Below are 23,278 nucleotides of genomic sequence, written 5' to 3'. Positions count from 1 at the left end.
CAGACATGATGCAGTCTGTCTCTCTGACTGAGGATCTTCTGTCATTTGCAAATGGCAAATATTTAAAATGTTTGAAAGAGAAAATAACAGGTTGTATGCTTTTTTCCTTGATACAGATTTTGGTGTGTATTTTGTTTGTTATATTCCATTTTTCTTAAAACCCCCAAATCTATCTGTAACACATAGCACTGCACAGAACAGTAAGAGCAGGACTGATCAACTGAAGAATCCAATTTTGCCAGAGCCATAAGGCAGACAATACTGCAAACAGCCAGTTATTCAGGCAGGTTTGTTTGCTTTTTGTTATGTGTGCTTGAGCTTTACAGCGATGGCATTTTTTTAAATTTCTTCTGCATCTTAATGAAACTGAGAACTGAACATATTTAAAGGGCATTTTATTCTTTTCTTTATCATAGTTAATTTTTCCATCATAAAATATACCTGTCCAAATTGTTTTTGTCGGTTGACTTGGGGGTCGATGCATCAGAACATTTTGATGTCCAAACTGTTTTGATGCTAATTTGTGTTTAACAGCACCTACTTTTAATAGTGTAATCCCTGCCTCAGCAGATGAACTGAATGCATTCAGGTTCTTATTATGTTACTATTTGCATCCCAGAAATGTAGCTGGATGATTGCATGTTTATATTTTGTGCAAACTAAATCATATAGAAACAGTTGACCAGTTTTGTTTTTGTTTTTTAATTATGATTAAGAAAATGGATGGCTCATGGCTTGTCTTTCTCCAGGAAATCAGTGGTTCATGTCTAAGAGAGGTCAGTAATGGCTAGAAGCTGTTGTTGTCTGGCTAGCCAATGACCTGTAAAAATGAGTTCCCAGTGATGGATGTTTCTCTGCTGGCATCGTTACTGACCATTTTAATGGACGGGCTGAGGACTAAGTGAGATGAAACTGAGCTAGTATAGCCAGATACGTTCCTCTGAGTCGGGCTTCAGGCAGGTGGGCAGGAGAACGCATGGCTGCTCATGCTGTGGCTTGTCTGCATTTTGCTGTTTTTTTTTTTTTCCAAAAGTGGAGGACTTGCCAAATTAACTGAATGTTCAAAACCAAGTAGGTTTCAGTGTATTTGTTCTCTTTAAATGCATCTGGAAAATCATTGCAGGCATTTGAACAGGTACATATTTTCTTCGTATGCTGTGAAGGTGGTTGCTGAATTATTGGTTTGGTTGTGTGTTGATTGTAGGTCTTGCCCCAAACTTTTTTTTTGCAGTGACTCTGATAATTTTAAACATTTAAAAGTTTCTTGTTAAATCAGATTCACTTTGGCTATGTCTGTACTGCAGGGTAGACGCACTGCAGTGCAATTCCCTGCCTCCGAGCCCTTGCTACATTATGATGGCTTGGTGCGGCTGCAACAAGATGCGAGTGTGCATCATCCCTTTGAGGCCCTGGTTTCCTCTGGGAAGTCATCTGGGTTCATGAACAGTAGCAGAGCCTCAGTGCGTTTTGGAGGATCAGGCGACAGGGCAGGCTGGGAGGTGTATCTGCGTGGCAGATGGCACGTGGCCAGAGCGTGTCCCTGTGCGGCAGCGTGAAGCGATGTTGACATAGCCTGTGCTGATGATCTCCGTGTTCTGCACATGAAATGGATAAATTAATTGTCTGAAACTTTGAATAAAATATTCAGAATGTTCATAAACAAATATAATTAGTGAAGGGAAGGGGAGCCAGAACGATATGCTCAGCATTCACATCTGACTTTACTGCAAAGTCGAGTTGAGTTGGGAGCAGGTATTCCCAGTTGAATCACTACATCCTAACTACCTAGTACACGTGTTATATACACATGGACTAATCCTCCTCCTTTTTACAGTGTGATTTTTTGATGACTAGTTCTTATGTAGAATAAAGAAAACTTCTTGTAAAGATGCCTCCTATAGCTCGTTTGTGCATCATAGCTCTGAATCCTGCTGAAAAACAAGTGTAGATGTTTCTGTCACCGCAGGCAAGAGTGTCTTGAATTCTGCCCCATAGTTCCAGTAAATCAAAGATTTGTACGTAGAAGTAGTATCTTCTTTCATGCCAACTGGTATAGTTGGAAAAATTAGACAATTTCCAGGCCCTACTTCATGTCTGAAAAAGAAGCAGCAGTTTCCAGAGCTAAATATAGGTTGAGAGCAGTTGCTCAGAGTTTAATTTGAGATGGCTCAATTACAGATCATCTCTGGAAATGAGTAGTTGGTACCTGTGGAGGGGATGCTAGTGGGGAGGAGGAAAAGATTATAAGATTCATGCATTTATTCTGCATATTTGGATTTAGTTCAAAATCAGTCTGGCTTTGTTCTGTGAGTTTGAGTGTGAATTTGAGTGTAACTTATAGTGTGAATCTTAGTTGACCGTAAGTTTATTACAGTATTTCGTGTTCCAGCACCTAAGTCCGTTGGAAAAGGGAGAGAGTCATCATAACATTGCACCCTCAAGGTGAAATTTTTGCCATTTGCCACAGTTGTGTAAATCATGAAACAGGAACCTTTCCCTCCCCTTGGTTCCCCCCCAACCCCAAGTCGTCTTGCACTGTGCAGAGCATCTGGGGTAGGTTGGGCTGGAAACCTTCGTCACAATGATCTTATTTCTCCTGTTGGGCTCCGCGTGTCATTGATGGATGGGGGCATTAAGTCCGGCCAGTGCAGTGGCTGGAAACAGCATGCGTGTTGCTGCATGGTGAGGATTCACCGAAAACTTCATGGGGATGTACTGAGTGGTTGGGCAGGCGGCTATTAAATAGGGACTCAGCTAGCAGGTGCAGTACGTGCAATTTTTAGCCTCCTTAAATGCAGGGTGTCTTCTCTCCTCTCTGTAATGATCTCTCTTCCTCAGAAAAAGTCTGCTGTAGGAACCTTCTACAAAGTCTTTTTATTTGGCTTTTGCATGTGGTAATTCAGTTTATAATTGCCTACATCAGCTGCTTTGGGAAATCTTCCACCTTTGTGCTACAGTGGCTGCAGCAACAGCAGAAGGTTTCTGCTTTCACAAACTGCTTATGCAGATAAGACTTAGGTGCAGAGCCTAAGTATTAAGGGATATTTAGTATATTTTTGCCCCACTTACAGTTTGTGTTTGAGCAGTGTGAGAGTGTCTGTGTGAATTTTTTATGGAAAGCACAGTATTTTAGCAAATTTGCATTACAAAGAGAGCATGTAAGGAACTGGGTTAATGAGACTGAGGCAGTAAAATGCTTGGAATAAACACTACATTTGACTATTTTTCCTACGAAGTATTTTAATTTGGAGAGACATTTAAGCTGAAATCTGTTTGAGTCTTTGCAAACTGCTGCCTTCTTATTTTTCATAATAAAAGGGCTTTATTGTGGGAACACTGCTTCAGAGGTGGAGATCTGGTAGATCAGTTGGTCTATTTTCCTGGCAGCGCAGCATCCCAGCATCCTCTCCACTGGCATATGTGTTCATCCTGACCTTGAAGTTCCTAAACACGAGGCACCATTTCTTCTGGGAGACTGCCACAGTCAAATGCCATGGACTCTGTTCTCAAGAAATACATTCTTCTATATAAAATTTCCCTTTTGTAATTTATTTTTATGTCCCTTTGTACCACTTCGAATAATTTATCATCTTGCCTGGTGTTTCTGTGCTTCTGATGTCTGCAGACTGTTTCCCTGCCCTTCCCGTGTCACATTGCCAGGCTGTGCAAAGTCTGGGTCATCTCTTCTTGCCACATGAATCAAGTCATAAACTTAGTTCTGACCAGGGTTAAAACTGAGGAAGGTCTAAGAATAACAGAGATACAGGTAAAATGCAGGGTGTAACTCACAGACTGATTTTATACAGTTTACCTTTGGTAACCTAGGTAGTATTTCAGCCTTGGTTCAGTTTTTGTTTTGAATCAAAATTCACACGTAGTCATTTTGGGCAACAGTTTCAGATAATGGATGTGAAGTGGGTGGTGACATGCTACTGCACGTCCTCATAAAAGTAAGCGGCTTTTACAGGGCCAAATCACTGTGCATGTACCATCTTGCGCTGGTTAGGCGCCCAGCTAACTGCACGCGGTACTAATTTAGCAAGGAATACATGAGAGAGGTTTTGTGCTTACTCTTGTTCGTAATTAATAGTTTGCTCGTTTATTACTTCTTCTCTTTATGCCTCTGTTTCTGCTGTCGGCATAATCTAACGTGGGCTGAGGTCAGAAGATGTTTCCTTTGATTTCTGTGGGTGTTCAAGACCCCATGCAGACAGCTTGCACTGATCGAATAGTTGTCATCCCTGCTACCAGCAGTTTTCAACTTATCCGAGGACTATGTGAAAAGTGGCTAAAGATGAAGTTGTATGAGACATGGCGGGCTGATCTACTAGCCGCCACCACTGAGAGGGTGTTTTTTCCTCTGGCTTTCACCCCGCGTGGCTGGCGGGGAGACTCACTGCTGTCCTGCTGCTGCTGTCACTTTTTAATAAATCCAATAGCGTGAACTCCTGCTGCGGGTTGGTTTCTTCTTCTGTTATCTTCCTGTCTCTCTCAGATTTCGTCTGAGTGCATCAGTGCCACCCATTTGAAAATATATGAATGTATATGTGTATATAAAAGTGTATAAAAAGATATAATCAGTAATTAGGGAGAACATTATGAAGCCCTATTAAATCATAATTACCATATACATGAGAAATAAAGCTGCTGAGCTGAGCCCTAATTATGTTATATATGCAAAGTACACTTGGTCATCAGTGTAAGCATGCGTGTCCCCATCCTAATCACTCTTCTTGCTCTGACTTTAATGGTGCAGTTGCTTTTGTGGTTTTAAGCACCACCTGTGGAAAACAGTAGTGGGGGGTGACCTGCTAGGTACCAGCTTCTTCGTGTGATACCACCATAGCACTTGGAGGATTTGCTCTTCTTCTTTATGTGCTATTTGCTCACTGGAAAATATTTTCTGTGGCAGGACTAGCTCTTTACCAGTTTTGAGAACTAAGCAATAAAAACCTTGATACAAGCGAATCTTTCTAATCTAGCCACTATATTCCTATATTTGGCAGTCTTGATAGACTGTATCCCTGATTGAGCCTTCATTATGTTGTTAATGAGATGTGAAGAGCTTGCTGCAGCCAGCATGGTAATAGGAGGCCACCAGCTGCTTTGAATGCAGGTTTTTGATACCTGAAGTCTTTGGTATGAATTACAGATGACATGATTTTCTTCTTTAACTATGTATGTCACTCACATATGAATGTTGCGTATGCATGTGTTACTCTAAAATCTGTGTACGCGTTTTCTCAGGCAGGATCTTTGCATTTCATTAAAGGATAGGAATGCTGTAAATATGTTCCTCATTCATGCCGTGAGTTACTAGAAAGGTTAAGGGAAAAAAACTAAAGATGTAGCTTGGCTAAAAGGCTGCTAAGGAGGAGAAGATCTCCAAACAGATGTGGAGAGAAAGTGTGGAGGAACCTGCAGTTTGTTACAGGCGTCAGAGAGAGAGATTTGAGGGAAAGTGTAAGCTGAATCCTCTGAATATGTCGTTAGAGGCAATCATGGATAGATTTGTTAGGAATTTTCTAAAGGATTTGTTTATCAAAACAGAAACTCTCTGTAGGAAAGTTCATGTCGTTTTTGTCAAAAGTCTTGGTCAAGAAACACTGTCCTTGAATAATCAAGGCTGTAGTCAGTAGAGGGTGTCAGAGGCGAAGGTTCGGGTCCCTGGTCTGCACGGAGCAGACCAATGACTTGACCCAAGACTTGGTCATGTCCCAAGTGAATGCCCTCAAGTGTTCAGCTGTTGTTGGCTGACACAGCCTGGTTGTCCTGTTATCACAACTGAGGAAAGTCTGGTTCTCCCCTTCTCTCCCCTTTTCTTCTCTTGTTTTTTGTTTCATAAAGTTCTGGTGTGGAATGGGAAATGTTTTAAAATCTTGAAAGCTTTTCCGAGGTTTGTTTTTCTTTTCTCTAACTTGCCTGACTCCTGCATCATCCCAACTGTACAACGGGTGACAGACAATGTGTCTTTTCTGTCTCCTGAATTTTTCTGATAAAAGCACGACAGAAAATCAGTTTTATTCTCAATTCGAGTAAAGCAAAAGCTTTACATTGCTTTGTGATGAGAAGGCTAACCTGCTTTTTAAGACCTCATCCTCCCTTGCTTGGGGAAAAAAAGGCAAAAGCTGCTTTATCCTCTCTCACTTCTTGAGCCAGCTACTGGCTGGAGGCCCTTTGGAGGAGGAGGCAGCAGTTTCTGCAGCGGTTGCTCAGAGCAGCTCAGCTAGGAGAAGAGTTTGGATGTGCCAAGTGGGGGCTCTGGTGTGTCATTCTGAGTCTGGATATTTGATAGATGTGTGCTGCTGCATCAATACTACTTTTTAATGGAGTAAAGCGAAGCAATCAGAGCATGCTTTTTATGCATTGTTTTCCTGTGCACTGAGGGGAAGTCCAGGTTTGCCATCATCTGCTGTATCTACTTTACAGGCTAGATTTAAAGAGATGAAGATGTCCAGAGACAGAGAGTAGAGCAAGCAGGGAGAAGGGGAGGAACTCGGCTGGGGCTTTGGAAACAATCCTTTTCCCATGCATAAATAGCAGAATTACAAAAACAGTTGTTCCTCGAGTACTAACAGAGAGACTTGTGCTTTGTGGTTGACTCAGGTGCCTGAGACGTTTTAAGCTGCAATCTAAAATTTTCCTGCTGTTGGGGCTTTTCTCAAAGTTTCTCTCCCGTTTGCACTCACTAGTGTCTATAAATTGCTAGGTCTCAGTGTGGGCTTTCAGTGACAGGATAATTTCAGGGACATTTGTAATTGCTCCCTTCTTTCCAGCTGCTGATTCTCATGGCACCTATGGAAGCTTAGCCTTGTTTGGGATCGCCACCCCTCTCTTAAATCTTTGTTGAAATAAGCTGTGGATTAAAACAAAGTTGGGAGGATGACGACACAGACACGTATAGGCACACGCCCGGCTAAAAATCTGAGTTACTGCCTGCTGGTATGCGAATTATATGATATTTCCTTTTCCGCGCCTGCCAAAATCTGAGCCTATTAATGATCGCAGTTATTTAGTTAGGTGGTCTATTTTCAGAAGAAACGAACATTCCTGCCCTACCTTTCTGCCAAGAAAGGAAGAAAAATCTTTCACCAAAAAACTCGGTGAAAACTGAAATTGTCCATTAGAGAGTTGTGGAAAGTCAATGTGTGGAGACTACAGAGAGGACATTAAATTCACATAGAGAGCTAACTGCTTAGAAGAATGTTATTTGAGCAATTCATCATGGTATCTGAAATGTCAGGAGCACAGGCCTAGGTTCAGTTCAGGGAGGCTTCATGGTCTCAGTTGTTATTGAGAATAAAGACTTATTAACCTAGGTCAGGAAGCCACGAGACTTGCCCTTGGAAGATGGCGATACAGTGCCGACAGATTTGCAAGGCTTAGCTACTTCAAGTTTAATATGATGGACAAAAAAACATGTGCATTGCTATGGTGGATCCTGACCATTTTGCATTTGTCCTACATTTTCTGAAAAAGCTAAAATAATCCTCCATTTAGTGCTTAATTTTCTAGTGGTACAGGTTCAGCTGTCCAAGGTAATGTTCTGCAAACTGAACATCCACTGAAATGAGCAATTTAAATGGCATGTCATTTCTGTAATGTTTGAATATTTTTGTGTAGCAGTTCAAGATATTTTGCTTTTGTTTGGTAGCTTTGAATTTAGTTTGCAAAATTAGTTCTTATATCCTCTTAAGGATTAACTTGGTCAAACCCCTGTATACTTCAACTGTTTTGTTTGTTTGTTAGTCTGAAATCCACAGGACTGTCGGGATAGCCAAGGTACACATGTATATGTATATATGAGTTTGTTGGACTGCAGACTTGCATAGACGACCCTTGTAATTGGGGATTTTCAGGTAAGACTCTAGTTAGTAAACACAGTCCTGAGTTTAGCCTTATGTAGTAGTACTTGGACATTTTTGGTTTGCTAAATGCTTCTGTAGACTAAAATGGGTCTTTTATCCAAGAGAAGAGTATTACTAATGTTGACGCTGTTGGCAATTAAAAATAATTTTGAAAACCAAATTTATTACTGTGGTTTGCATTTGAAATAATTTGTTTTTCAATATTACTTAAGATTGGTTCATTTATTAGATCCTTTTTCTTGTATGACAATGAGATAATTGCTATTTATTTTTTATTCTGTAAGCAATTATAATCAAAGCAGTCAAAAATAGACTCTGCGTTGATCTGGAAACAGAGTGACCTGTCAACATGAGGCTACTGTAGTCTTCAGCTTTTTAATTTAAATTTTGTTTTCATATGTGCTCACTGGAATGCATTCAGTAGGGCTGAAATAATTGCTTTTAGAGTTTTCCGTGTTCATTAATTACAGTGATGCAAAGCAGTAGAAAGTGGCAGCTAAAAGCAGCTTTAGGTTGGTTATTAATAACAAAAATTGTGATCTTCTGTTTAGGATTATGTGGGCTGTGTAGGACCATGTTGGGTCAGAATGTCCATGCTGGCCTGAGGAACACATCATGCTGGTAGGCTGCGTCGAGCGAGTTAGCTGGAACTGAAAAGAGCTCTGATTCTCCTGATTTTTTGCAGCTAAGCTTTGCTAAAAGAAAGCAGAAAATACATTCTTCTACTTTCTAAGTTAGCATTTTTTTCATCCTTTTGACATTTAACTGAGTTATGTAATTTTTACTCAAGTAAAGGTAAGGCTCAGATTCCAAATCTAAATGCGTGTAGCTGTTATCTGTGATGAAAGACCTAGACATTTACAACTATATAGCAGAAATAAGAGAATGAGGATGAAATAAGGGAGAGTAAGTAATACTGTTAGGTAGTACCAGGAAGAAAGTTCAGGAACAATACTCTTGAGATGGGTATAAACTCATAAGCCAGATGTAAACAGCTGTACAGTGGGTGGAAGGATACTACCTCTTAAGTGCAATGTTTGATTTAGTTACGGTGGGGAAACTACCATGTGTTCACAGATGGTAAGAAAGTAAAACAGTTCTCTGTGGCCAAATTGTAACAGTTCCATAGGAACAAGATGAATGATTGATTTTGGAAGTAATGCTCAATGTTCTTTGCTGTTAAAGGAAAAAAGTGCAAATCTCATTACCACAGAAGTCAGGTATTGAAATGCAGCAATATCCTTGTCAACATGAGGCTGTGTCACCAGTGTCAGTATTGTATCCTGTCAGTATTTTTCACTGAATAAAACATATTTAAATGAGAAATTGCTTTTCCATAAAGTTTATTTTTGCACCTTATTTTCAAGTCAGACTTTATTGAATTTAATGAAAGTGTTGCTTTCCCTGCCTCCATAATAAGTGTCCCACAACTCAGTAATTGAAGTCATGCTAAGTTCTGCCCCAAGAGCAAAGATAAAATTCTTTTCTATACTGTACTGATTGAATTTGGTCCCTGATTTTAACACAGAGCAGCTGTGACCAGATGTGATGTTCTGGGTACAGCTGACTGAGGTTAAGAAGGGTCTGTTTTACTTGCTTGTCACTTCCTCCTCAGATCTGCTAGCCTAAGTGCACATGTGGTTGCCCCCCTAACCTGGTCCTATGCAAAATGCCGCAAGTTTGTGCACACATTTTTAATAGCAGGCTTTTTAGCGCAGGGTCATTTAGCAGGACCAGATTAGGGAATGACGCCTTGTTGGGTACAACGGCAGGTCCGAGGGAGGCAACCTCAGCAGCGAGGAAGGGGCACGGGGCTGAGTCGCTGCAGGCAGAAACCTGCTCACCCCGTGCAGCTGGGGTTGGAGGAGCCCTTTGGACCATGGCCTTTCAGAGGAGAAGCTGAGCTTGCTGTGTAACTTCTGGATCACAAGAACTGTTGCACAGGAGGCATTTCTGAGCACCTCCTTTCGGTGTTTGAATTGTATTCCTCCTGTGTCAGTGCATTGCACTTGAAGTTCCCAAAAGCCAGACTGCCAGCTTTTTTTGTTCCCGTTGTTTCATGCCCACATACGGTACGAGTGGACCTGTTCTGATAAAATCTCAGGCGTAGGATCTTCTTGTAATTTCAAAACTAAGTCCAGGAAAAGGTACATTCTCTGCCTTTGTGATAGCTGCTTTGAGTCCCACAAAGGTTAGTTGTTGGTTCAGACCCATCAGCTGCTCTTCGGTCTCTGGTAGGTGGCCTGCTCCCCTGGGCTAGCATGCGTGGTGAGCCTGGGAGGGTGCACCCTTGCAGGGATACGGCCAGCAGGGATGTGGTGGCGGCAGCAGAGTGAATGAGGGCTGTGAGCAATGTGTTGATGCCTTGTGTGGCTGCTCTCTTTTCCTGTAGACCTGCTAGGACTGTTGCCCACATCTCCACTAGATCCAAGGCTGCCCATCTTCTAGGCAGTATCTTGAGTGGGAACATGTATTTTTTGGGCTGGGAGCGGCATTTGTGCTTGCACTGAGGTATCAGTGCACAAAAGGCTTTATGGCCCATCAGTGTATGGGAATAGGTAATTTTAGATATGCTGTTGCCCAGCATTGCTATGTATGCAGAGCCTTTGTGCAGGGAGCAAGGTTGATCCTTGAAGTTCAGCTCTAGAAATCCAAGGTGTAGAAATCTGTGAGTGATGGGGAAGCTTGGTATAGCAAGGTGGAAAGGAGATTGAAAAAGGTATGCCGAATTCTCCTGAAAACCAGTGTTCTTTTTAATTTAAAGTTTATTGCTTTAACTAGACTTTCAGAAAGCTTGTATGAAACCTTCTTGCCTTTGAAAGCTTGATATAGGCTCTTGAAGTATTTTGACTGAAACAGAAAATTTAATATTGAGGCATTTGGAACACGGAACATTTTTTGTGGACAAGTAATTTAAACAGGTACTAATATGAAATGGTATTGTACTTGAAAGGATACAATCCATGTACGCAAGCAGGGTAGAATATCACTGGGGGCAATAAAAATCCAGGAATTCTTCATACCGCTTTCATTGCAAACAAATTTTATGGTATGGCCTGTGAAGCAATTGAAATGCAGAAAGCTGGCACATCACTAGACTGATAATTCCTCATGCTAGCTACAACTTATTCTCTGTACAGATGTCCCCAATTCTTTCTTTCTATCACATTAAAGCTTCTTGTCTCTTTCCATTTCATGCCTGCCTCAAACGTAGCATTTTTTGAAATTGTTCCTCTACTTTCTTGTGTATTTCTTTAAAAGTTTATATCTGATGAAATCTAGCTGCAGTTTTTTATCATAGGGTTTACCCTTAAACTCTTTAACAAGCTCATTTTTAAGAACAGTCCTTGAGAGAGCACTTGGCTGATATATCAATAATTATGTAGTAATAAAGCAACTGTGTAAAAATGGCACCTACTTACTCAACAGATTGGTTTGCAGAGCCAATGGCAAAGATAAATGTTTATTACATTTTACCACTTTTGGTCCTGCAGATGCAATACAGCTATTTTCTTTCTGGCGTAAGCATCATGAGAACTAATTTCCAATTGTGGAATGTTTATGATAATAAGGACGTATAACTAGCAAGAGCCCAGATTGGCTTTCAAATACCAGCTTGAGTTTGCAGTGCTGGCAATTTAGACAAAATAAACAAAGAAAAAATTTCATTTTATTTCTTTGCTTAACCAATTTTTTAAACAATCACTGGGACAGAACACACATGGAACCCTGCAGTGTCATGTAGTTACTCTTCAGAATATGATACAAATTAAATGCTACTAAAACCAAACTATATTAATTTTTGGCTCCCAAAAATTTGGCAAGCTTCCTCGTTCTCCTTGCTGAGTCCAAAGATTTCTACTTTTAATTTTACTACAATATGGAGAAAAATGTAGTGTCTAAAAATAACAAAAGCCTGACATTGTTGTTCTTATTTTCTTTCCTTTTTTTAAAATGCCAGTATAATTAATGCTGTGATTTAGATGGCTATGAATTGTTCAAATCTGCCCTCTTCTTTTGGGCAAAACGGGAAATACTTAAGTCTGTAACTTTTTATATGGACCAATAGCTACGCGGTCAAGTCAGTCAGTCAAGCCTTGGCATTCTGCTTGACACCGGTGTTAATGCAGGGGTGAAATGGTCCCTAAACAGCGCTTGGGAGACACCTTGAGAGGTGACCCTTTGCAAGTAGAGACGTTCGGATCGCTGCCTCCGTAGCTTCAGCCGGGGCCTGGTGGCAGCGGGTGGTGGGTGATACTCACGGGTGTGGATGCAGGATGTGCCTGCAGCCTTGGCACAGCTGCCCTGGCTACCTGTCAAGCTGTGTCTTAGCTGCAAGTGCTTACGTATTGACTTACAAAGCTCTCCTGAGTGAAGGCCAAAAGCCTCTCCAAGTCACGGATTCCCTCTTTTTCACTGCCAGAAGCAGTCACGTGATTTGGCCGTTCCTGAGCCTGACGCGGTGCACTTGGTCCCTCTCCCAAGAGGTCCTGCCGTGGGGTAGCTCCCGCTTCCCCCTGCTCCTGGGACGGTTGGGGCGGTCGCAGCGCTGAGGTCCGTGCTGCCTGGGGGACGGCGGCGTTCACTCATGTCCACCCATGTCCACCAGTGGGGAGGAGCTGTTTCGGAGACCCTTTGGCTGCCACCTCCCTTAAAGTCTTTGTGGCAGCTTCTAGCTATGTCAGCAGATGCTTTGAACCCAGATTATTCATTTTAATTGGCAGTCATTGACAGTAATGTTTCTTTGCTAGGATTTATTTTAGCGTTTAAAGATTTTTATGTTGATTTTGCTGGCATGAAGGAAATTGCATGGGAGTTTTAGCCTGGACTTTATTGTTCTCTGCCATATCTAGCTAATAAGATTCACACTCTTATTCTTTCAGGAGACAGGTTTTTGTCTGTGCATCTTGCTCACTCTTCCCTCATCTGTGCCTTCTGTCAGTCCATTTTCCTGTGCTTATTTCACTGCACAGTTAATGATGCTTAATCCTCCTGTGGAAGAAGTTTGCCTAGTTAAAGCTAACATACAGTGCAGTCCGTCTTATCCTTATCTAAAGAAATAAAGTACAAATAAGCAGCTGTTCCATAGAAGAGGACACTAGGTCTGAATTTGAAAAGATGCTCTGGTGGTTTTGGTTCCATTTAGTAATAAAGGAGTAGTAAAATGCTATCCAAATCTTGTTTTCTGAACATAAGTTTGTTTGGTTAGTTTAAAATAAACTTTCATGATTTCAAAGAAATCAATATTGGATTTAATGCTGAATGCTTTTAAATGAATTGGTACAGGAAATGGGCATCTCTGTCTCCAACTGGGCTACAAACACGTGGTCCTAGTTCTGAGGATTGCGTCCATAATGCAGTATGTTATCATGAACTTAGATTAAGCCTCTTGGGAGAGCGTCATTATCCAGTTAAATAAAGGAAACCAACTTTGATATTATGCCATATGCTGTAAAATAAAATGGCTGCATGGCACAAAGAGCCATGAATTCTCTCACTTTATGTGAGCCTGGGTTGTGATTTGTGACCTTCGTCCTGCCTTTGCAATACCAGTGTTATGGAAAGGCCTAATATGTTTAAATAAAGAATGAATTACATTTAATGGACTGCAGGACCTTATCTTTTCTAGTATTCTCTTGCTAATGTGTTATCAATCTACCTAGTTTTGAGACTTATTAAGATTTGTCTAACCTGCTCACTTCACCTGTTTATAACTATTTAATCAACACTTAAACAGTTTGTTTTGTGTGCATATAACCCAGAGAAGGCTGGCAGGTTGGTGAAAACCTGTGAAGTTAGCAATACATAATGTAGCTAAAATGACATATTAAATATATTCCTACTACTATATCAACTTTATATACAACAGTTGCATGTTAAGATCAATCAGAATGACAGGTTATACAACCATGCGGCTGGCCTTTCTGGTAGTCATTCGCTTGAAAGGCAGGCGTTGGAACTGGCTCTGTTATTTATGGATGAATCATGCTGCTGAGCTTTGTCGGGAAAAGGTTGCTTTCTTAGCTCTGCAGAAACTGTGGAAGGCAGAGCCTCTTTCTACAGTTCCTGGAAAATATGAAGAACTATTCTGCAGGAGCTTCTCCACAGCTTTCTTCTTTGGAAAGTCGTGGTATCAGAGGGCATTGCCATGCTGTGATGCTGCATCTCAAGCATATGGAGTACACACGCTAATTATATTGTGTTTATTTCATTCTACCCAAATGCCAAGGCCTTGGGGCCTCAGAGCTGCTGCAGGCAAAATATTAAAATCCTTCACCACTGTCTACTGCACATCTGGGGCAATGCTCACTAAAATCCCTAAGAACATTTGGGGAGAGGAGGAGGGAGTAAATGCACGTCCTCTGGAGGAGTTTGGTAAAGTGGGGTGTCTGCGACAGGACTTTGTTGCGATGTGATCAGATGAACCCAGGAGAACCTGCCACGCTCCACTACCGCCAGAGCCCGGGCCCGCCTCGACAGCGCTCATGCTTTGGGCTGCAGAGATCCCTGTGTGCATCCGCCTAGCTGCCTGCACACACACAAAAATGTCCTTGTCGCTGGGACAGGGCTCCTGTGTAAGCTCCATTTGCGTTCAGAGCAAGAGAGCGAAGCGCTTTACCACCAACCTGTTTCTCAGTCATTAGGCATGATCAGAGGCAAAAAGATAGCACTTCATCTAACATAAAGCAGCGCAGCCTCTGTGATTTTTATTTAAAAGCGTGCTCTGTGCTGGCTGCAGCCGTGTTGCGTAGCAGAGTAATGCTCTTAACACAGATCTCCAGTTGTGTAGCTGCTACCTTTGAAGGGCTTCAGACCTGCATCTCTTCCTTCCAGGTTTGTATTCCTAAATGGAGGTCCTGATCACTAAGCCACAGAGTCAGGGTCCTACTGTGTGACCTGTCCCCACCCCATGTCTCTGATATTCCTGGCTGCATAAAAGACTGCCCAGGAGCTGTTCCGAATCCGGCTGCCGGCCGCTGCAGAGGCACTCTCCTTTGGGACTGGTTTCCACATAACAGCTTCATTTACAAAGCTCTTGCTTTTTGTAGGGGAGCTTCTACTCTTGCCTGACATTCTATAATAATAAACTTTTCTTACCTTCTCTTTGCCTTCCCCATCTCTGTAATTCACTGCTTGCTATTTTCATTAGCAGTGAATGAGGGGAGAAGCTGGGTAACAAAATGAGAAATTTCTTACCTGATAATTTTCTTCCAGCTAACAGCTTCTCTCACCATCCAGCCTGCCTGGTTAGCATGGTAAATGACCAGAATGCAAATTGATTTTTTCCCTCTGAATGAAGACTCAGATACATAATTTAATACACTATATTAGGTTGTTGTCTTAATGCTAATAATTGCCTGCTGAAGCATTTCTGTAGTCTGTGGGGCTTCTGGTGGCCTGTGTTGAGCTTATTGTCCAATCGACCGTAGGCCAGCCCTGAACCTCGAAGAGGTGTAGATGTTACCCCACTGTTGCTGGGAGAAGATAAGGTTTATTAGAAGAAAATTATTACTGGAAAGTTCGACTTGTTCCTCTTTCTCGCTTGCCTGTATCAGATATTTTGCTAGGTGGATTTTAACCTGGAGGAGCTCGGTGGTGCAGATCACTGTAACTGGCTGCACAAAGGCAAAGGAGGAGACAGTGTGGCGGGGGGATGAGTAGAGCGGGGCAGAAGGAGGACCGCTTCTTCAGTGGGAGAACTGGCGTATGCCCTGGTAAAGTGTACGTGAATCTGTGGCCTTTAGATGTCTAAAGCTGGCCTGTGTGAATGTCCCCGGAGGTGTGGGATTTTTGGGTAAGAGTGCAAGGATAAGTATAGTATAACACTGACATGGTGAGAGATGTGTCAGAGTGAGGCTGGGCTCTGTTTTGCACTTCATCATGAGGGTTCAACCATTTGTATTTCTGTTCAAGGAAACTTGCTCCAGTTTATTGGACCATCATCTGAGCCAACCTTGAATTTTCAGTGAAGTCCTAAGAAAAGAAGTTAACTTCGTTTTGGAATTCTAATCAGCTAAAGTCAGCCTCTAAAATGTTGTATTTTGAGTCTCTTGCATCTTGCTAGCTTAAAAACTGTGTGTATACATGAGTGTATACATTTAATTTTTTTCCCAGTAGAATTCTTTAAAAAAAAATAAGAATAATCCAAGCAAAATTCCAGGATTTGCTTTTAAGTTCTCAGCACTGCAGAGCTCCCCATCTCGTTTTATTTGGGGCAGGGAGGGCAGTTCACTGCAGGTATAGATTTGATTCTAAATAAGACGTATGTCCTTCTGCTCAGGGGGGTGACTGCTGGCCAGGTGAGGATGCTGGGGTTTCTAAGTGCACTTAGTACCCACAGCAAGATCTGACTACTTAACCTGCTAGCTGCAGTTGCAGAAATGGTGCTTCAACACTTAAACATAAAACCAGCTGTTCCCTTTACAGCTGGCTCCTGTGTAAAGTGCTTGCTGTTTTACATAGTGATCTGGCAGCCCAGAAAAAGTGACTTGGAGGCTGTGATCTTAGCCTGGTTTCCTTTGCTGTCTGCTCTCCAGAGCTTAATCCAGCCCTAGCCCTCTGCATGAGCTGCAGCAGCACTTTACAGTTGCGGAGTTTGAAGAGGGGAACTGATTAAGATGCTGGTCAGTTCTTCTCCCTGGCCTTTCCCTTTATATAAACTGTTACTGTTGGATACCCCTGCAGAGATTTAAAAAAATGCAGAAAATACAAGCCAGAAGGCACCAAAAGAAGGAAGGCTGGGGGAAGGGAAAAGAGAGAAAAGACGCCAAGAACACCATAAAATCCGGTGGAGGAAAATACAGCAGGGAATTGGTGACTTTTTTCCGAATCAGATGGAAAAGAGCAATAAGTAGGAGAAAGCCTCTGTCTTCATAGTCTCCATTTTAAAAACGTCCCGACTTTTCAGTTCATAACTACAAAGGCAAGAGGGCATGCAGCTGTGGAGAGTGCTTAGGTCCGAGAGTGCGCCAGGCCTCACGTTGCACCTTTCACAGGAGGAGCTGGGTGTCCGTGCTGTAACTGCTGGATACCGAAATCACAAGTTGGAGACGACTTGTGTCTTTGTACCGGAGCTCGTACCATTGCAGTGCCTTGGAGCTGAAGAGCGTCATCTGTGATAGCTAATTAGTACGTTTCTGGGTGAACATTTGTCAGGCTGGTCATTGGTGGTTATTGGCTTCATCAGCAAAAAATAGCTTTTGTCATATTGTTGAGAGCAGTCATCTAAGCACTTAAGACGTGATCATGATAGCAAGAACTGTGATCTTAAAAAAGAATGAAGAGTAACATCAAGTGGGTTGCATAAGGGATTCTCTTTTTTTTCCACTGTTTTCAAAAGGTATTGAAGGGACACAAACATGAAAGAAGAAAAACATCTGCTGCTAGTTTTGAGGACAATATCAAGATGTTCTTCAGTTGAAAAGCTTAACTTTCAGCTGTATTTATTTTGGGAGGCTGAAAGGATTTCTTCCTAAGGGCTTTTTATTTTACTGTGTAGTTCAATAAGCATGAGCTTACCTTTTCTGAAAAAAATCTTCAGGATCAGAAGGGTATTGTTTATTGCTGGATCATTTTCTCTCTACCCGCTTCAAAATATATGTATCTGGGGAGATTTTTGGAAAGAATGGAATAATTAACTCTTTCTGTAATTAGTTAGTGTCCAAGCTAACAAATTTCCATGTCTGCTAGACTAGTGGCCTAACCTTTAACTAGATACAAAATGTGTATGTGTAGTTTGGTTAGGTCCTTCATGGACCGTGGGCTGAAACAATAGAATTTTTATTTTGGTGTGGATGTACTACCAGAAAAGCAGCATTTTTTTTTTCAGTTTGAAATGTAGTTTATAAAAAAGTGTGCTCAGTAAATAATAAAAAGTTTCACAGTCACAATAACAGCCAGAGAAGACTGACTGCCGGAAAAGCGCTTCTCATAATCCACTGTAGGACCTTATGTATTTCATTAAGCGCACCCACCTACAATTCTGTTCCTGTGATGGGATAATTTTTCTGTGACCACACTATGGAAGTGGCTAATGCAAGGAGGCCCTCAGATGTCCATCAGCTGCTGCCGAACAAAGGTAACACCTGAGCGCTTGTACATCCCTGTTTTTGAAAAGACGTAACCTTGCGCAGCCACTAGCTCGCACTTGCAATAGCGAGAAGGTATGTGGAATTTGTTTTATCAGATGAGGCTTTTTGCCCTTCATTTGCCCCTTCCCGGCTTCGCCTCCACGCTCCTTTCAGTCGGTATGCCCGAAGCTGGCCACTGGGTATTTTGGAGCGCGAACACTGGCTGTCCTAGTGCTCGTGGGAAGCGTGGCGCCGGACAGCGCCGCGTCCTGCCGTCTCCAGTCAGCAGGAATGAACGTTTCTGGGAAGAAGGGGCCTCACTGTTCATGGCGTGGTGTGTTTGCTTTCTCTTAAGAAGCTAGGAGGCTGGAAACTTGGCTTCAGCTGGAAAGGACCCCGTAACCTTGCCTTGGCAGAAGGAAATAATAATGTGACCGACTTCATTTATCTTTATGCTGTATGCATGGCCTCATGTGCTCTGTAGTCATTTAGACCTAAATTCTGATGTCGAATTGGCACTATGAATGAGCAGACTGTAATTTTCAAGGTGGATTCAGGTAGGATAAAAAAATAAACATCTTCACTTAAATATGGAAATGCAGTTCATGTATTTTTGTGACACATACTTTGTCATTACGTGCGACTGATTTTACTCCATCCTTACATTTGGCTTTTCATTTGCGGCATATTTTTCTGCTGACAGCACATGACGACATTGTCAAAGACGTCTGGGGGAAATCCGAGCCTCTGGCAGTCGCAGAGAGAGTGCTTTGGGGTTTGGGGCACGGAGGGGTGGGCTGGAAACGTGGAAAGAGGCGTCTTATCTGGAGTTCTCGTGTAGGGCAACAAGCAGTGAAATTGCCAGCAGTTGAAATTGCCAAGATAACCTTCCGGCCTGCTCCAAAAACTCCTAGCCCAATATTAATAAAGCTGGCAGCATACCCTGCTCGTACAGACTGTGCACACACCTGGCTTGACATGTGCTTATTTGTACACAGACCCCCATCAATCCTTTTACACCACGCTTCATGCCGTGCTGCTGCTGCTGCTGCTGCTGCCTTTTCACATCCATTTCTCTTCCACACCTGATTGCTGCACCACTTTGCCCCGCGTGTGCTGTTTCCGCCCCCCTCCCTGTTACTCAGGCTTAATGACTGTTCTCCTCATTCACCCCAGTAAATCAGTTTTCTTCCCCTCCAGATGGGTTCTTGTCCTCTCTGATCAACTAATCAATTATATTCTAGGGGAGCTGTTTGTTTTATTTTTGCTCGAAGCTACCGCCTTCTGGTAGAGCTCCTTGGAGCTCCAAAAGTGGCGCCAACGCCTCTCGTCAGAGGTAGCTGCAAAAGCAGTTGCGTCCTGCTGGGTTCCTCGGATGGTCTGCAGGATGTTTTAGGGGCTCCTGTTGTTTTAATCCCTCCCTGGAGACCAATAATGAATCTGACTGTTCCTGCTGCCTGTGCTCGGGGGTCAGGTATTTGGTTTGTCGTTTATGCATTTTTGCTAATGAAAATACCTCTCCTGGCTATTTTTAGATTGTGCCGTGGTCTGGCCCCAAAGCGTTTCGAATCTAGCATTGTGTTGAATGGGCAGAAGGGTTCTTTGTTTAAACCCGTTCAGTTCTTTGGCTGCTATGAAATCATGTGCCACAGGTTGTATGTGCTGCATGGGACAGGAGATCCAAGTGCCTGCCGTTACCTGAGCTTCAGAGGATTTCCTGAGAAGCGTTCAGCCTTCACTGATGTCTGTAAGGAAATCCTCTTATCTGGGCACTGCAGTAAATAGTTCTGCCTCCTGTAATAGAAAGAGAAAAACACATTCTTAAAACGTCTGTTTTTAAAAATGTGGGTTTTTAAAATATATCAGCTAGAATTATTCCTTTGTAATAAATCCCCGTAATATTGTGCTATATATACATTTAACTAGATACATAGAGGTAGAGAGAGGGGGAGAGAATGTGTTAAAAGAGGGGTTAGTATGCATTCAGTAATGACGAGAACTGTAAATAATCCTCCAGGTTTACAAACCTAATCCAGCATGTCTGTTTGTAGCCCTCATGTCTGCTAAAGCTGGTTGGCAAAGATGTTAAAGGCAGTTAATAAAGGGCTTTTTTGCTTTGTATTTTTAAATATTCTGGGAACTGGCTGGGTGACAGTATTAAGTTACAAGAATATAACTGATTCAGGACCTTGACTGAAAGCCCTGGAAGCACCCGTCTTCCTCCGGTTGCAATAGAGAAATTAGGTGAGTAAGGAATAGACTGCTTCTTTCTCTAGTCTGAACTGGATTTGGGGGTTTTGTTGTTTTTAATGTAGAACTTATTTTTTTGTGCGTGCCCTGCCATAAAGCCGTCGTTTTTCTTAACCGAAGAAATCCGCAATGTATGCGCACCATGTCACATGACACTGTTGCTTTTAAATAAGCCTTTAAGAGGTTGGACCAGATGTCGGCCACATCTGTGTTTTCGTTTCATTGAAAATTTCATTTCAACCCCTTTTATTAAAGGAGAAAATGATCGTTTAGAAATTGTTTTGAAAAGTTTAGCAGCTGGGAAGATCTCTGTGGCATATAAAAACCTACGGGCCATAGTTTCTGTGCCCCGGAGTGAGCTGTATAACGTATAGCAGAGGAATGTTTATAGCTGGTAGGGTCTGCTCGTGTTGGAAGGGACGGCTATGAAAAGTTTTGGATCAAAATGGATGAGTGCAGTTCGGAATTGGCATTCTATAACAAAACTTAGGTTTTTGGGGGGTTTTTTAGTGGAAGTGTTAAACTAGGGGTTTGAAGGTACCTTCTTTTCTGAAGAACTCCTTGAATTTAATGAATATCTATCACGTTGGCAGCAAAAAGGACTACTTGCAGGCAGAGTGGATACCCTGCAACTACTCCCCGTACGGCTACCCTGGGGTCTAAGAAATGCTTCTTATGTATAACTTGCTTCTGGATTCCTCTCTGCAGTTTACCAGTTGGCGAATGAGTTTTCTGTCCCCGTTGCTAATTGATCCAATGAGAAAAGCTGGCACCTAATTCAGTAACACGTTATAGGTAAAATGACATGTGAAATTGTTCATCGTGCCTGAAATTTCATCATTTTCAGTCTGGCTGTATAGGGAAACAGACATCTACTGTCCTGTGACATATTAAACTTTAAATCTCTGATCCAAAAATACAGCGGCGTATAGGGGAAGCGAGGTGCTTAATGATGAATAAAAGCTGTTGCAGTTCAGTGGGGATATTTTTATTATTCGTAAGATGCTCTGGCAGTCTTTGCAGCAAATAATTTTGGGATGCACAGAATTTTATGTCAAGCTGAGCTGTGACTTGGGTCCAGAATAGTTCTCCAACACAGATACCAAATTTTGATTTTCTAGCCTGAGATTTTTAAAACCTACTAGTGATTTTTGAGAACGGTTCCCTTTTTCTTTTTCCCTAATTCCAAGCCTATGTAAACATACGATATTTTTGTTTATCCAGTGAAGGTCTTTCTTGATTCAGATAAACCACATTGAAATTTTTGTTTGTTTTACAAAAATCTTGAGGGGAAGAAAGGGCAGATGAAACAAAGAGGGGGAGACAAGCTCCTTCCTGTGCCTCCGCACAGTGGTTAAAGCACTTGCTCAGAGACCCTGTTTTAATCCCATTTCTGCACAGACTCCCTCAGACCTAGGAGATAAGTTGTTCTGGCCTGGTGCACTCTGCTTTCGAGCTATGATATTTTGTGTAAGGAATGAAACTTTCCTTGGATCCAGGTGTGCAATCTCCGGGAAAGGCGTCTTGGACACTGGACTGCAGTATTTAATCCTTTTTGCCGTGAATATTTAACCCTGTGGTTTCATGTGCTTTAGGCAACCGGTTAAAATGCTTGAGTTTTGCCAAAGAGAGGATTATCTGGGAGTGCTCGTGTTTCCTACCCCTGCTCGTTTCTGCTCAAATCTCAAGGCCCTGCATCGCAAAACTGCCATTTGATCAGTGAGGTCCTGCGCTGGCGGGATCCCCCTGCGCGTCCCAGCGCCGCCCTTCTCGCTAGCTCTGCATTTGGGAAAAAATACCAGATTGGGGGAACCAGACTCTTCAGAGGTCTTGAGAAACGGGGAGGCACGTGAGCACGAGTGGGGAGCAGCAGCCGTGAAGGTGCTAGGCTGTTCTGCAGCGCTTTATTTTTAGTTTGCAGATTGTTTTTCTTTTTTTTTTCTTTTTCCTGCAAGAAAACTGGTTATCTGTTGCCCAATCCTGATTAAATGGACTGGAGAGGACTGGATTGCTTCCTTTCTCAGAATATGTCTTCCTTGAATAGTTTTCTTCTTTACCTGGACCGCGTTAATAGTGCATTACTACTGTACATGAATATGATGTTGAAAACAAGTTTTTGCTGCAGTAAATTATGCCAGTACCTAATTAGGCCTCAGTTTTGTGCTGTTGCACTTTTTATTGGATAGAATAAAAATCCCTCTGTTTTCAGAAGTCTTAAGTATAAAACTATATAGAGTAAAACTGTAATTAAGGAAACTCATTAATGCTGAGCATATATCTAGACCCTTTCATAGCTTTTAAAAATTATTTTAAATTTTGGAAATGTTTTAATAATTCCTGTTTTCCAGATGGAAAAACTAATATACATCTTTTTTACAGAATTGATGTGGGTTAAGTGGTTCCAAAAAATCAGATGATAAGTCAGAGTCAAGACTGAAGCCAGGGGAGGACTGTCAGCACGATGTAGCATTCACTGGTCCGTGCTGCTTCCCTGATAACCAAAAATATTTTCTAAGTCATAATTTACAGACGACTCCTTGACCTGCGGGCTCTGACAGAAAAATTCGTGTTATGACGAAAGAAAAATGGTGTCATCGTCCTAAAATGGCTTCCCTGGCTTCACAGCGAACATGTGTGGCTGTAAACTAAAAAGGAAAAAAAAAAGAAAGAAAAGCTACTGGAAATGCCGGACAGATTTTCGGTACTGAAGAGGGCCATACCGCTTCCCGAATTGTAACTTTTTTCGGAGTGGTGAATGTCAGTCTGCCCGCACCCCTCCTGAAAATAACCGGGCACATGGGAAGCCTCGCTGGTGAAAGCGGAAGGATGACAATTCCTCAAAGACGGTCGCTTTGCTACGTGTTGCTTTACCTCGAAGCTGAACTGCCATTGACTCTGAACGCGCGTGCACCTAATTAAAATGTGTTCTTTTGTGTAGGTGAGAATACGGGCGACGGTGAATTAGATCTCAGTGGAATTGACGACAGTGAAATAGATAGGGTAAGGCATCGTTTCGTCCTGCGCCTCGCTCCGTTTGCGTACCGGAGAAGGAAAAACCCTTCTCGTCTGCTCTGTCCTCTCCCCTCCCTG

The 23,278-nt window shown here is 42.2% G+C and overlaps 1 protein-coding gene across 2 annotated transcripts in view; it reads left to right on the top strand.

The window, feature by feature from the left end:
- Positions 1 to 23,278, top strand: part of BRF1 (BRF1 RNA polymerase III transcription initiation factor subunit) — a 175,936-nt gene that overhangs the window by 102,684 nt on the left and 49,974 nt on the right. For both annotated transcript variants that reach the window (XM_067295078.1, XM_013940837.2), the window contains exon 12: positions 23,127 to 23,188. In XM_067295078.1, coding sequence (XP_067151179.1) covers positions 23,127 to 23,188 — 62 coding nt within the window. The remainder of the gene's footprint in view (positions 1 to 23,126; positions 23,189 to 23,278) is intronic.

The sequence above is a fragment of the Apteryx mantelli genome, chromosome 4 (assembly GCF_036417845.1).
Source record: "Apteryx mantelli isolate bAptMan1 chromosome 4, bAptMan1.hap1, whole genome shotgun sequence".
Lineage (NCBI taxonomy): Eukaryota > Metazoa > Chordata > Aves > Apterygiformes > Apterygidae > Apteryx > Apteryx mantelli.
This window is presented reverse-complemented; position numbering and strand designations above follow the sequence as displayed.